The 15,730-nt window shown below is 40.1% G+C and overlaps 2 protein-coding genes across 2 annotated transcripts; both read left to right on the top strand.

The window, feature by feature from the left end:
• Positions 1–3,896: 3,896 nt before the first annotated feature.
• Positions 3,897–5,284, top strand: lbx1b (ladybird homeobox 1b). Its single transcript, XM_040145001.1, has 2 exons — positions 3,897–4,224; positions 4,797–5,284. Exons 1-2 carry the CDS (start codon positions 3,897–3,899, stop codon positions 5,282–5,284), a joined length of 816 nt encoding a protein of 271 aa, XP_040000935.1.
• A 5,986-nt stretch (positions 5,285–11,270) lies between these two features.
• On the top strand, positions 11,271–15,524 carry cenpk (centromere protein K). The gene is made up of 10 exons (XM_040145000.1): positions 11,271–11,408; positions 11,656–11,757; positions 11,875–11,931; positions 12,658–12,721; positions 13,016–13,062; positions 13,172–13,254; positions 13,402–13,500; positions 13,708–13,843; positions 13,949–14,002; positions 14,708–15,524. Exons 1-10 carry the CDS (start codon positions 11,406–11,408, stop codon positions 14,861–14,863), a joined length of 801 nt encoding a protein of 266 aa, XP_040000934.1. The 5' UTR covers positions 11,271–11,405; the 3' UTR covers positions 14,864–15,524.
• Positions 15,525–15,730: the final 206 nt, after the last annotated feature.

Below are 15,730 nucleotides of genomic sequence, written 5' to 3'. Positions count from 1 at the left end.
TGACAAAATGTCCATTGTGATTTGGGTGAACTGACCCTTTAATAAGCCAATTGTGAAAGTCATAGCAAGGAGCTCCTGACCCCTGGAGAAATCGGTTTGCTGAGCAGCCTGGTGCAGTCCACGTGTGTCACAGTGATAATGGTGCTGCTTATGATCCACTGCTCCAGCAGCACTGGCACTGCACTGTGAGGCAGGAAAAGGCGAGCCGTCAGGGATTTGTCAGAGGCCTGTTATTACATCTGTAGTCACATAAAATATGGCTGCCTCTCCAGAGATCCAACTGCAAGATAAATCCACTCTCCTCCAACCAGACTGGCCCTCGCGATGAAACCATCCAATGGTGTACCACTGCCGGTGACCTCTGGTAATGACGTGTGATTTATACAGTACGTGTTTTAAACAGAGAGACACATCCGAGCCAGGCTATCTCTCTCCCGCTCTCTCTGTATCTCTATACGATGTGAGATAACAGGCGGGCCTTTGGGACACGGGAGACATGACACCCATCTTTGGGGTCTCACAAAATGGCTACTATGTGGATAGTTTCCCCTGCAGCTGTTTAATCGCAGTCTAAGCCTGCCGTGAGCGCTGTCCTGCATGAACTCGCTAACACATACTGTAGTGTGACACTTTAAGCTAGCAGACCGCAGTGTGGAAGGCCTAAATCAACACCTGGTTGGGAAGAGAACGAGCTGTTGTTTTCTCTAAATGCATTCATGAATGTCCAAGGAGTTGCGGATTACAGGATATTGTAAATACATTAAACTATTGCTGTTGGATTATGGTTAACCAGAGATTTTTTAGGTTTTATTAGATATATATTCAATATCAATGCATCGAAACTACAAAAACATCCACTGCATCTTCCAAAGAAACCCAAAAAAAAAAAAAAAATTAACTACCTCCTCTTATACATTTGCATTCATTAGACACATTACATACCAGAAAACACGAGTTTTTCAGTAACCAGAGTATCAGAGAGAGTCATTTTCCAGAAAATCGGTGATGTGGTGTGTACCGTCCCCTGCCAGGGAACGTCCCCTGCACAGTCTAGTAGCTTAAGAGATTAAGTTCTCTGGCTAAAGGAGAGCTGAGAGGCAGGCCGTGTCGCTGACCTTGCCAAGCCAGGCACGGAGATGATGACACACCACAACAAATATCTGTCTTTAATAAACAGGCCGGCCAGCACCATGATCCTCCACAGCTCGGCTGGCTGCAAACAGACTCATTTGATGTAAAGTGAAGAAATGTTGCCTTAAATTTGAAACTGTCCCGATTGTTTCAACAATGGATCAACCGGAGTACGATTGAATGTATTTTATAGTTTGGTTATTTAAATTGATAAAGATTAATATAACAACCTTTGTAATAATAATAATCAGATTATTTATTTATCTATTTATATATTTTTGTGAATGCATTTTCCCAATTTCAAACTGTGTTATAAATGTGTTAAATAATGAATGATCAAACATAATATCTTTGTTAATGTTCAGTGTAGATAGGCTACAATACTAAGGTCTAACTGAGTTGTCATTTATAAGTTTTATACAGCTAAATATGCTTTGCCCTGGTATCGTGATAATGAAAGTGTTAATGAAAGTCTAGTTTAAAAGTACCAGCAGACAATATCATGAACAGTGTAGGGCTGGACTGGCCTGACACATATTATTATATTTTATCAGCCTGTCTCTCTGCTCATTTCCAAACGATTCGGCTAAGGCTTTTATCAAAGTAAAAGTCGAGGCATTTCGTGGGCAGTGTGAAGATTTTCAAAAATCCTGGCGAATGAGAGAGAAACATGCGGCGGGTTGTATTTCAGCAGAACATCAAATGAACACCTCTACTTCTGAAATCAGATCTGACCCCCCACCAGCAGCGAATAGAAACTGTGCTTGCTTAAAACTGCCTGGCTGCGATTTGCTTTTATAACCTGATAAAGTTAAACTGGAGACATAACCAGCCAAAAAATCCCCCACCCCCCCACTCTCTCTCTCTCTCTCTCTCTCTCTCGCTCTCATTCTCATTAAAAAAAAACGAAAAATAGAAATTAAAGTTCAGTTACAATGAAAGTATCATGCTGACTGTTGTTTAACTATAAATCTGATGGGGGAAAGCTGATCACAGACTGTCCTGTAAGAGCAAAATAAAATGCCTTTACATCACTTTTTCGTTCACTTCTTATCTGCTCCCTGTTGTTTTCAGTCCTGTTCTCATCGCTATAAGAAAATGAATCCTGCTTATAACGCACTTGTAAATAACCTAAATAACGAGATGATCTGAAACCAATGTACAGGAACTGGCTGGTAAAATACAGTCATGTGATGTTTTGATAAAATATTTAAATAGGAAACACTGAAGTAACTAATCGGATAAATACAAACAATAAAATGCGACCATGAATTTCTCTCATCATCAGCACCAGGTTGATGTTTTACTTTCATTTGCGCGTCCATCATCGACGTGAAACTATAATCACTGCAATATTGACTTACAGCATCCTGATCTGACATTCATTATGAAGCTAAATAAATAGAAACTAAAATCTTGAAATTACAACAGCGGCATTAACAAAAAAACGACACCAAATGGCAAATAATAATAATAATAATAATAATAATAATAATAAAATAATAATAATAATAATAACAATAATATTACAAGTCCCTTGTATTGTAGATTTAAAATAATCAAAAGTCCCTCTTTCCACTATAAAATTACTTTCCTCCACTATAATTAACTTTGCTAATATAAAGATGAAATTAAAATTGAAATGTCGTGAAATGAAAAACTACAATTTTCTCTCTCTTTGCATTTAAAAGGAAAAGGATCATTTTGATCATTTAAACTCGTTTTCTTAGGCAAACACCCCGTCGTCGATTTTTCAGAGCAGCCCCCAAATAAACCCATCATGTCAAACCTGGAGGACGCGGGGAAATCTGAGAGGAGATGAACTATTTCTCGGATGATATAAAAGGAGCCCTTTCGCCTGAGTTATGACCCGGATTTGGCGTTGCTGAGAGGGGTGCATGCTGCTCCTTCTCTCCCGCCCCAGAGGAGGTATCATCAGAGCTGATATATGGCTCAGCTCTACATTACCTTTACAAAACAAAGGATCATCCACGCTTGGGGTCGAGGAAAATATCCTTCTGACTATAGCTGCGACATCTAAAACAACCCCTGAGCCGACTTAATCTTTTTTTTTCTTTTTTGCTTTTTTTATGGACAACATCCGGATAATCCACATACTTTTAAATAAAAGACCAGAAACTCCTGCTGCTGACCTGAAACAGAAGTTTTACGCGCAAAAAGGCTTAAATAGGCTACGCATTGTGATTTCTCTCCCCCTCATCTCCCTCTTTCTCTCTCTCCCTCTCCTTCTGCGTCCCCTCATTTACCCCATATACATATTCTGGTATCTCACCACACGACTAAATTAGACCAAAGATGATAAGAGCACAAAGCATTCTAATTCCTGCCGGGCTCCTCCTCCTTCCAGCCATGCGTCCTAATTAATGGGACACCCCCAGTCGCAAAAAGCCCTGCACTGGACTGCAACATAGTCAAAGAGTGAAAGGGAAGAGGGCGAAAGTGCCACTGGAAATAATTGATTACCTACCAATCAATGATAACTTGTTAGTAATCGTCAACTCTTTGGACCTCGCCATTTTCAGGGAAGCATCTCACTCCTGCGGACTTGCTGCTCCCGAGGATCGACACTTTGAAGACACCCCATTTTGGAATAAGATTTTCTTTTCTTCACTCTCCCCTCCGTATCTTTGTTTTTTTTTTTTTTTTTTTTTTTGAACATCCTTACTGTTATGTGACTTCCCCCCCCTCGTTTTTAACCGCTGAAACATTTCATCGAAGTCCCGTATAAACTCTGAGCACAACCGATGATGACATCCAAAGAGGTGGCCAAATGTGATGCAGTGGAAAACAGGAGGCGAAGTCCGCTGGACCACTTGCCGCCTCCTGCCAACTCCAACAAGCCGCTGACCCCCTTCAGCATCGAGGACATCCTGAACAAGCCGTCTGTGAAACGAAGCTACACAATTTGCGGCACGGCTCATCTAATTTCGTCCTCTGAGAAGCACCGTCCGTCCAGCATCCCCCTGTCCAGCCGGGCGCTCCTCACCCAGACCTCCCCGCTCTGCGCGCTGGAGGAGCTGGCCAGCAAGACCTTCAAGGGGCTGGAAGTCAGCGTTTTACAGGCTGCAGAAGGTAAATCTCCACCCCCCCTAAAGAGAATAAAAAATGAAAGTAAAAATGGTAAAAAGCCACGAGAAATACACCTTTTAAAAACGTTGTGTTAGCCTTTGTATTTGTTTGTCTCTCTTATCCAAGGGCCTTTACCAGACAGAAAATGACAATTCGGTTACTCCTTGTATTTTGCACTCTATACTGGAATATATTAATCAAACGCTTGTTTAATGGCCAGAGCATTTTTTTTCTTTTGCGTTAAAAAAAATGCATATTTTTCCTTTAGAAGTGTCCTATCGAACAAATGCGTGTTAATTGTCTGGGTTGTTCTACAACGAAATAAATCGCCGCCGCTCTTCCTTAGTATTAGGGCCTCGGGGGTCTGGTGCTCAGTATTTCCCAGCGGCGTCTCTGTGATATTCTTCTAACTACCTGTTCCCACAAGCGCTTAAAGGTTTTAGCGTTTCGCGGATCGCTTTCGTGGTCATATGTACGTTAGGATCACTTTTACGCGCACGCCGCAGCGGTGCAGACAAAGCCGTGCGCCCGCATGAACCACCGGGTTTCACTCAGCGTCCTTCTCTCCCCCACAGGCCGGGACGGGATGACTCTGTTCGGCCAGAGAACCACCCCGAAGAAGCGTCGGAAGTCTCGGACGGCGTTCACCAATCACCAAATCTACGAGCTGGAGAAGCGCTTCCTGTACCAGAAGTACCTGTCCCCCGCCGACCGGGACCAGATCGCGCAGCAGCTGGGCCTGACGAACGCGCAGGTCATCACGTGGTTTCAGAACCGGAGGGCCAAGCTAAAGCGGGACTTGGAGGAGATGAAGGCCGACGTGGAGTCGGCCAAGGCCATAGGCCAGGTCCCCTTGGACAAGCTCGCCAAGCTGGCGGACCTGGAGAAATGCGCCAACGGCACGCTGGGCCACCCGCGAGCCGAGTCCCCCGCGCGGGGCGGCCAGCAGGAGCACGAGCTCGCTCAGAAACTGCGGACGTCCCCGCTGTCTCCGTTCTCAGACCACACAACTAGTAAAGAGTGCTCGGAGGACGAGGACGTGGAGATTGATGTGGATGACTGATGGCGCAGCGTGGGGCTGAGAAGTGGAGACACACGAAAAGACTAGAGCAAAAATCTTACCGGGGACTTGTAACTTACTGCTTATATTGTATACCATATCTCAGAACATGTACCAAAATGTAATGACTTTTATATCGGCACAGATAGACCTATTCATAGAGAAGCATGAACACAGAACAAGAAATATGCAGTGGTATTTTACAATGTATTCATTAGCGAACGAACTCTTACTTCTTGCGATCCAAGCAATATGGTCTAAAACGACACGAGTAACTTATTATTATTTTTTTTTACACTATAGGCCAACACGTACACACCGACACACGACGACATATTTGAACACACACACACACACACACACACACACACACACACACACACACACACACACACACACACACACACACACACACACACACACACACACACACACCTGTTCCATTGCTTTTCCTACAAGGCCTATCCTCACACACACACACACACACACACACACACTGACAGTGCTCCCGTTTCCCATAGTTTTTTGCATGTAAATGCATGATTTGATTTGTGACCATTATCTATTTATTTTCACTTTCTTTTTGCTTTTTAATTTAAACGCGTTTGTGTTTTCTGTGAGCCCAGTCGCCATTGAGCCCCGTCCTGTGACTGCCGGCTCTCCTCCTCCCGCGCCTCCTCCTCATCATCATCGTCATCCGACTGTGACCCTTGGCTTCAATTCACATTGTGCGTCCCGATGCTGCAGTGCGTGACGACGACGACGACGACGATGATGATGATGATGATGATGGTGATGATGATGATGATGGTGATGATGATGATGAGGAGGAGGAGGAGGATGATCGGAAAGGCAAACTCGGACCTTCGCAGCTAGGCTATGCGTTTTACGGGAATGCTCCAGCGATGGCGAGAAACGACGAGTAATATTGCGGTGATTTTGACAAGCTGTAGGCTACTTTTTAGATTTATTGTTTGAATACAATAGATTTACAGTTATAAATGTGTTATGTTTTGTACACCTGTAAGTGCCTTTCTAAAATCAGGACATTATTTGAAAACCAATGCACAGACTGTAATGTATATAGGCTACTATGGGAATAAAATGGCTTTTCTGAATATTTCTTTTATGTTGTAATTCTTGAATTATAATCGGGGTTTTTATTGTGGATATACTGGCCTGGACTTGTTGTTTTTTTTTTGTTGTTGTTTTTTTTTTGTCACTATTGCAGACAAAAAAAAAATCATCCCAGAAACACACTCTCCTTGCCAAATCTGGGCGTGTAAGTTTATCAAAAGCGGCCTATTTCGAGTTATTATACTGAAGCATTTTGTCCCTTTGTGTCCTTTTCTACTAGGATGCTCTAAACATTTTGTGGCCGGGAATCTCACATCCCCTTTCACATCCTAAATGCGTATCGTGGCTTCTTGACCCTTAGACGTGTTTCTCCATTCGGGGCAAAAATTTATGTGAGAAACACAAATCTGGTGCCGGGGGAAAAAAAGACGAGGATGCCACAAAAACACAAAGTTTTGGGCCAGTTTCTCCGGGCCTTTATAGACCTTTTTTGTTCTGCGGGACTGGGCCGTAATTTTGAGCGTAAAGCATGAAAAGTGGGGACAAATGAGCAGCGTTCCCTGATGGGACGAGCCACAAAGGAGCAGGGCCGCTCCCCCGCAGGCAGCAATACTGAGACAAGTGTGTCCCACCGCACAAAAAGGACGCAAACGTTTGGAGGCCATATGGTTTTTGAAATTTCCTCACAATTTCAGACAATTTGATGGATTGAGTTAACCCTCCTTTTAAACAGTTTAACTGGGTGCGAACAAAGGCCATAATGCCTACATAGAGTCTCCCTTCATGAGGGCATCTGCGGCTATTAATGTCTAGCCCTTTTCTTTGCCTGGCGTTTTGAACAAGTCAATGAATTACAATGAAACTGCCCCTTTTTTGTGAGCCGCTTGTCTTTCTCCGCTTTTTAGCTGAGGAATAATATGTTTGACTTCTTTCCAAGAACGTTTTCTAAACAAGAAATGAATTTTGTTGAAAGTGTTTTTAATGTTAAGTAGGGAGCCATAAAGAGTTTAGACTGTGACATTTATGCCAAACTCTGGTTAGGGAGTCTTTTGTTTGTTTTCTTCTCATCTCTTTTTTTTCTTCTTCTTCTGCCTCTTTATTTCTTTTGTCTTTAAGGAGTTTAATGAAGCTGAAAACATTGTGATGTGAGAAAGAGAGAGTGTCCAGAAGAGGAACTCAAAAGCCTACCTCCCGTTTAACCCTCTTTGTTAAGAGAAATGATAAGTAGAGCTGTCTTCTTGTGAGTTGTTTTATAGTGTTTGCTTTTTTTGCTTTTTTTTGGTTTTTTTACTGTTTTTTTTTTTTTTTAGATGACCTGAAAAAGTTTATAGACCCATAAGCACTTAATATGACTGAAGCTATTGTAAATTCTCTGTAGGCAAATTAGTATCTCTCTCTTTCTCTCTCTCTATATATATATATACATAAACATACATATATAGACACACATGTATATGTGTATATATATATATATATTTAACACCACATTACTTTATTCCCCTGTGGTTTATAACACACTATAATGTAGTTATAACTATTTATTAATGTATTTGTCAACAACTATAACTCCTCCTCTGGAGTGGCTGCTGCATAAACAGATAATAAATGACAATATGGTAAATCAGTTGTAATAATATAAATATGTCTTCATAGGAGAGGATATCATTGATGAAAGATACTGTATAGTAATAGACACTTTGTCCTTGTACCTACTTACAATTACATTAGGCTATAGTGTGTTATAAACCACGTATTAAATGTTTATATACTCCTTATAAATGCCAAACATTATATTTATTAAGGTTTAGTAAATCAAATGTAACCCTTGATTCTAAAGCTACGTCCAAAGAAAAAAAAATGATTATTTGAAGCGTATAATACATATTACAACGCTGTGTGTGTGCGTGTGTGTGTTTGTGTGTGTGTCCTCTGCAGCCTATTCTGAATAAAGCATATTTATGAAGGGAGAGAGTGTTAAGGCAGGCTAAGTTTATGGATTTCACTTGCTTATTTTATGAGGGCTTGTCAGACGGGCCCAGCGATAAGTAATACTACAGTCTGAGGGACCACTTCGTGGTAATTAATCTGGAGGTCTTAAGTGTATTTCAGTATTTCACTTCAAGATGGAAAAAATCACTACTTCAATCGTCCGGAAAATTGAAGTTTGATGCATGAGTCCCTACTGAAACAATAGTACAGCCCTCTCTCTTTTCATCTCGTCCCCTCCCCTGTTTTATGCTCCCTCTCTCTCTCTCTCTCTTTTATTATTTGCACCTTGTGGAAAACAGTCTCAGGTGCGAAGTGTAAATTAACATTTGAGACACTGGTCAAGTGACAGCATTAAACATTGCAATGAATTAATTAGTTGAATGTTTGCAGAAAAATTGAAAATAATGTCCATCCATTGGCCTCAAACAGTCCCTCCATTTATTATCAGTATTATTATTATCATTATTATATTATTATTGAATACGTATAAAAATTAGATCTGTGAATGACTTTATATTTGCCTGGAGTTAAATCACTCTATATATCTAAATAGAGCTGAATTGTAGAGTTTTAATCATAGCCTTCCTGTGGAGCCAGTTAATACTTCAAACTTCAATTTTACGGGCGATTGAACTAAGCATGTTCCTGACAGAATTGATGTATGTATTAATTTCCTTTAACTGTTGATTAATTAGGCTGTGCTGAAGGCTCAAATGGAACGGTTTGTTTGGAAATTTGCATATTAATCAAATTCTAGTTGATCATTCAAATAATCCAGGCTAAGTGATTTTTTGGATGGAGCTTGAAAACATGCACCAGGAAAATCAGTAAATATATACATGTATATTCTCCAATGCTGCTGCTGCATGTCCACCGGATTATACTCAAACATTCAGAAAGGGTCAGTCTGGCTATTAAATTACTAAATTTCTCCTCTTGTTTTGTTGCAACAAATGCACTGATAGATTAACATGATTACAACCAAAGAACAGCAAACCTGTGTGCCTGTGTGTTAGAAATAAACAAGTGTGTGTGAGAGAAGACAGAGAGAAAGCGAGGAGAAAGAGATGCAGATTGGCTAATGTACTTTGAACATTTTCGTAATGTTCAGTAGGAAAAAATAGGCAGAAAATTTCAGACTTCCACCTAGTTGATGTGGAAGTTAATCTGCCACAGTGTTACTTAGTCTCAGTGGCAGCAGTAGGCTTCAGATCACAGGTGGCTGGAGTTTGTGGGATGATATATATGACAGAGAGGCAGCAGAATGATAAAAAGAATGGTTTTATAAACAGCTTCCAACTGACACTGTGAGAGGTCAGAGAGGCAAAGAAAAGGCTGCAGGTAGATACAATATGAACTATTCCATCTAAAAATGAGTTATTAAATTAGTCTTATAATCTGTTGTATAGCTAGGTCAGGATGAGCAGGTCTTCCTTTACCGGTCTAACACTGGTTAAGGTCTTAAATGAACATGGTCAAATCTGCACCTGCATTACGAGCTCAGTATTTTTCAGCAGGGATGTGAGTCAAGATTCTAAAGAAACTCCCCACACTAAAAAATAATACTGCAAGTCACTGGCACCACATAAATATGCTTTCACATAGAAAATATTATGGATAAATGTGGGTGATGAGCATAGACGAGAAATAAAGAGGCAAAAATGTTATAATTATGAGCACAGGTGGGTAATGTTAATAGGTATAAGTGATGGAAAATTTAATTTTATAGAGCAAAACGCTTATAAAAAATAGATAAATGAATAACTAAAATAACATGAAACGAAGATAAGGTGCCCTTGATGTTAGTGATAGTCATCTGGAAGCACATCCAAATCTGATGGATTCATCCTTTACACCAGGTGTCAGACCAAAGCATAGTGGTTATGAAAAACCGTCAATGTTCAGACATGTCACTGTCTGAGCCCCAATTCCCAGGAGGGAAGTGGGAGAAAAGAGCGAGGAAGTACAGGTGTTGACCATAGCTGCAAACTCCAGTCAGCGGCTTGGCCACTGAGGAGAGAGGCAAACAGAGACACCTGCTGGTGTTCACTTGACGGTGAACTCCACTACACTTAGCAGTTAATCAGCCATGGTGTGTGTGTGGGGGGGGGTTTGCACAATGAAATATTTTACTTGAATATTTAATTCAAGTAGTGTAGTAGGCAGGTCTTTTACTCTCTCACTAAAAATGTCCTATCAGACTTATCGGAGAGCCAATAGAACCATATTCAGGGTAAACATAGTTTTCTGGTGTCTGTTTTCACCGGGCTGTGCAATACTGCATTACTGTCCAGCACATTTGGACACAAAATGAGCCCTCCTGCACACACACTACATGCTCCCTCAAACATCTACTCAACGCACCAGCGCTGTTTTGAAGGCTGGTGGGATTAATAAATGAGTGACTCTGACCAATATATATATATATATATATATATATATATATATATAGCAGCATACAGTAATTCAAGTGTATTCATATTGCTTTATGTGCACTATCTCATAGTGTTGGATAACATACGGACTGTGTATTGATCTTTTACATGACCAAAGAGAAATACCTCAGATTTCTCCATTACAAGTAAAAGTCAGGCCTTCAAAACCTAATTTACCTTAGTTAAGTAAAATGCAGAATGACCCCTTTCAAAGTCTTAAATCATAATATGGGATTATTAAAGCCTCTTCTTGTTGTAGCTGGTTGAGAATCTTGATTTTTATAGTTACTAGCAAATATAGTCGTCAAATAAACGTAGTGGGGATAAATGCAGGGTTTCTGCAGCTTTGTAGAGATGCTTCGTGTTGTCTGTATTTACAGACAACTGAGGGAACCAACAGTTTTATATTGATGTATCCGTTTCCCCCGAAAACAACAGTTTCAGACTTAAACTGTGCAAAGCACATCTCTGAACGCCTCTCACTGTTCCTGCGCAGTCCTGCGCAGCATCAGCGCTCCTCAGCACTGCGTGCTGTCGCAGACGTTACGTCACCCGTTTTCGCGGTTTTTGAAAAGGACCAATCTTTTGTTGTGGTTCGCTTAGTGAAGAAGAATTTACAAATTATGGTAAGACTACACGTCGTTCAACTGTACGATATTTTCATATTTATTACAGAGAATATCGGCCCTGCTAATGTAAACTTATACATTTTAATTTCTTCACCTTGAGCCGTAACTACGGAGAGCTAACGAGACCTAGCATATGCACTGTGGCAACTTTGCCTGTGCTTTACTCAGTTAACAAAACAAAACAAAACAAAACGAAAACTTACCCAAATCCACAGCTTTTGACTCTTTGTGTTTCCGTGTTGAGGCTGAGGTGAAGCCCGGCGGCCAGGCAGCCGCAGAGCTGTCAGAGGGTGCTCAGTCTGAGCTGATGGGCCTGTGTGAGGATCAGTTTGCTCTGCTGGAAAAGGTAAAAGCATGCTTTAACCTGAAGATCCACACTGTGCAGGCTGTCCCTTTGACTTTAACCAATCACTGGATGTGCGTGAAAGGTACAAACTGCGGACTTTGCGTCTCTGTGTTGCAGCTTCAAAATGAGATCATACTGTGTGAACCAGACTTCTGTGAGAATCCACAAGAGCAGGTGAGAGGATTGTACAGATTCATTATTGAACCTTTCAGTTTCGCTGCAGTATCGTCCTATTGTCACTGACAACGCATGAAAAACCTGTGTTATCAGGTTTTTCTTGAGACAAATGTCTCAAAAAAGTGGAATTTTTTCTGTTTACATTTGCCAATAATTTTCTCGTTTGGTCTGTAAAATGTCAGATAGTAGTGAAAAGTGGCTGTTATAATTTACCAAAGCCCAAGAGGATGTATTCCATTGTCTTGTTTTATTTGAACAACAGTCCAAAACCCATCGACATATTCAGAATACTATCATTTATAATGAAGAAAAGTATCAAATCATCACATTTGAGAGGCAGGAACCAGGGGATTTTTGACATTTCCGCTTAAAAAATGACCAAAATGATTAATCAGTTATCAAATAGTTGCCAATTAATTTTCTATTAGTTGACTAATGGATTAATCACCTCATCATTTCATCTCTATATATGAGATATAATATACAGAATTACTTTTGAAGAAAATGATTTGAATAAATGACCAACACTTTTTGGTTCCAAAGATGTCATTTTAGGGATAAGAGGGTGGTGGAGGAGGTCGTCCACTAACTGTAGCGTTGGTGGTCCAGGAATTTGTTTTTCAGTCATAGAATTTGACATTTCTATATGTAAATAATTTAAGAACTAACCAATAATTGTTGTGTTTGTATATTTTTTGCAATATGAATATTCACCTCCACTAGTCAGTAAATCGACTGATGGCAACAGAAGCTGAACTGAAGCAGTGGCAGACAGAGGAGCCGAAATGTAAGCACTGCATAAACAGTGTAATGGAAGCTGAAACCATAATGTGATATAAGTGTTTAAAGCTGAAGTATTAGTATCACAAATCAGTACCAGAGTTTTATGCTAGTTAACTTGTGCATTAAAAACATTACTGTTTAATCAAGATTTCATTTCAGATCTTGTGTCCATATCAGATTGTAATTCTAGGCTTTCAAATCAAATTGAAATTTTAATTGTTACACATGCTGTCTCCAATTTATTATATGACAAAAATTAGCATTTTTAAAATGTATTAACTTATTTCACACCATTCAGTGCTGGCAGCAAATTCAGAAGTTTTGCTTCAGGCTGGAAAAGAGGAGGTATGTTTATGTGTAAATGGCAACATTGAAGAATGTGTCTCTCTAAGATGCCAAATTAAATGCATTGCTTGAGTTATGCAATCCTTTTCTCTCACTATGTTTTCCACAGATGCTCAAGCTGTGCTCTGAACTTGAGATGGTTGTTTCCTGCTATGAAGCAAAGAGAGACAACCTGAGAGAAACTAAAGAACTGTACGTAACCTTTTAGTTATACTGCAGGCTTTCCATAACTTACTGTCCTCCCTCAGAGCACATAAATGCTTTTCACAAGTGAATGCAGAGACTTTTTTTGCTCTTCAACGTGTATTGCTCTGAAAATGTCCTGTTTGTGTTTGTTAGTGAACAGAAGTGGCTGGAGGAGAAGAGACAGGTGCTGGTAGCTGCCAGTGATCATGCTGAACGACTTCAAATGGAGAAGGAGAAATTGTCAGAGCACAGGTGAGTGTGATGGCAAAGTTGCCCTAAACCAGATGAATCCAGGTTATGAGGTGTTTGTCCCTCTGGAGGCAGCAAAGCATGTGAAGATAACAGAAATGTAGAAAGAGGAAAAATTATGGAAGTTGATAATGCAAAAATAATAAAATTCTGAAAATTGTGTGTGTGTCTGTCTGTCTGTGTGTGTCTGTTTTAACATTCATTTCACAGTGTACTGCAGGAGACCAAGGCAAAAATCCAAAAAATGAAGGTCTACCAGGAGAGGTTGATGGAGTCTCTGGGGGATGTCCTAGAGAAGCATGTTCCTCTCCCTCAGAATGAATCCATTACAAGCAAGAAGAAGAAGGTGCAGTGACCTGTGTTGTGTTTGATGATTGTTTGGGCTTTTGCAGCCTATTTACATGTAAAATCGGTGTTACTGTTGCTACTCGAGTGTTTGTTTACATTTCAGAACATTGAACTGGGGTTAAATGAAGACTTGATTTCACTCAATGAAATACTGGAGGTGAGTTTTCACACGCTACCTAATCAGTGTTAAAGTCAATTTACTTCGCTGGATGCAGGATGCAGGCAGATATTTTGACTAATTATAGCAGGAAAGCTCGGGTGTAATTAATAACATTACAGCTGCATACCTTTTTTATGTCAGCCAGTTCCATAGCACTGTGGTTCGTGTATGTTGGCTCAATGGTAACAGAGCCATCTTTACTGTTATGAATTACACCTGTGCTTTTCCTGTTATTATGAGTCAAAATACCCATGGAAAAAGAAACCCAGTCCAGTCCACAAGTATGTTGTGATGGAAACACTCCCACCTCTGTTTGTTGTTGGTTGGTGCAGTAATAATACTATACTATAATAATACTAACTCCTTGAATTACAGGACTACAGACATGGTCACATTTTGCTTGAGAATGATAAGAGGTGTCAGTGTCAGCACTGACCATACCAACTCCCTGCACTACACATATAATCTAGTCATGTAGCTATGTAGGTCCTAGTTTAGTGTAGTGTCCTTGTGGCAACTGCACATACCATGTAAATGTACATATCCTTTATTTAAGTGTGAGGCAGCACCTTTGTCAAAAGCCATCTCCTTCCTCATCTTTCCCGTCTCAGTCAGTGCATATTACAAAATAAGCTATCGTCTTGCACTGTTACTGCAGCTGTGCCTAACCCCGGTCTACCTCTATCTTCTGTACCCCTGCAGGTGCTCATGAACAAGGTCCTGAACACACCACACGACCCCTATGTGACGATAGATGACACATTCTGGCCACCGTACATAGAGATGCTTCTCCGCTATGGGATTGCAGTGAGGCACCAAGAGAATAACTTCAAGATCCGCCTGGAAACCTTCTTTTAAGGCAGTGGTGCATTAGCCATCTCAAGTACCACTTATCTACCAGTGTTTCTAATTTGAGTCTCTATCATTATGTATATTTTTGTAAGGTGATATGAGGACTAACTGTGCTGGGAAAGCGAAAAGGCTAGCGATTTCCTGTATCTATAGGTCTATGGTAGAGTTCATTACAAAATTAGTATTTTATAAGTTGCCCATTTAAGCTTCACATAAGTATTTTTTAGGTTAAGCACTCTTTTTTTATGTAAATAGTAACCATAGGTCCTTTTTAAAAACTCTGAGAACATCAAAATTTAAAATTCAATCAAATGTATTAGAGATATATTTAGACTCTTTCCACAGAGCACTGTATATTACTTTGTACTTCATGTAAATTCAGATTAATACTTGACAGCAGTGGTAGTCTTCTCTTGACTGCATATTTCCTTTAATCCTATTTTCCTAGATTTTTCATCTAGGTTTAATCAGTAATGGGAAGTGGACAGTATGTTAGTATTCATGTGTTCTTTAAATTGCTCTTAAATTCAGTTTTATTTAAAGTCTTTCAAAACTTGATTTTCTGAGGCCTCTAGATACCAATATACCTGTGTGTGTATATATGTACATTTTATTCGTTGGTTTGTATATATTTTCTTGTCCATAATCAATAAATTTGGGAACTGTAGCTGTGGTGTCTCTATTGTGTTCAAGGGGAAAAAAACGAAAAAAATGATAATTTTCTCATTGTCGATGTAGGCAACCAGTAGACATCTTTCCAGTCAACATTACCATTGGGAAGTGGTGCTGGACTTTTGCTGCAGATGTATTTTTCATGAAAATGTAAAAGTTAATTCATAAGAAAGGTTGTGCGTCAGACGACGTCAGGACACT

This window comes from Xiphias gladius, chromosome 15, assembly GCF_016859285.1.
Source record: "Xiphias gladius isolate SHS-SW01 ecotype Sanya breed wild chromosome 15, ASM1685928v1, whole genome shotgun sequence".
Lineage (NCBI taxonomy): Eukaryota > Metazoa > Chordata > Actinopteri > Istiophoriformes > Xiphiidae > Xiphias > Xiphias gladius.
Note: the sequence above shows the minus strand (reverse complement) of the source record. Positions and strands in the feature narration are given on the sequence as shown.

What these genes read in the sequence shown, in the direction of transcription:
- cenpk (XM_040145000.1), top strand. An exon ending in CTGAGAGAAACTAAAGAACT is followed by an intron (nt 13,255 to 13,401) that starts GTACGTAACCTT and finishes TGTGTTTGTTAG; the next exon opens with TGAACAGAAGTGGCTGGAGG. An exon ending in GAGAAATTGTCAGAGCACAG is followed by an intron (nt 13,501 to 13,707) that starts GTGAGTGTGATG and finishes TTCATTTCACAG; the next exon opens with TGTACTGCAGGAGACCAAGG.
- lbx1b (XM_040145001.1), top strand. Translation starts at nt 3,897, where the DNA reads ATGATGACATCCAAAGAGGTGGCCAAATGTGATGCAGTGGAAAACAGG. An exon ending in CGTTTTACAGGCTGCAGAAG is followed by an intron (nt 4,225 to 4,796) that starts GTAAATCTCCAC and finishes TCTCCCCCACAG; the next exon opens with GCCGGGACGGGATGACTCTG.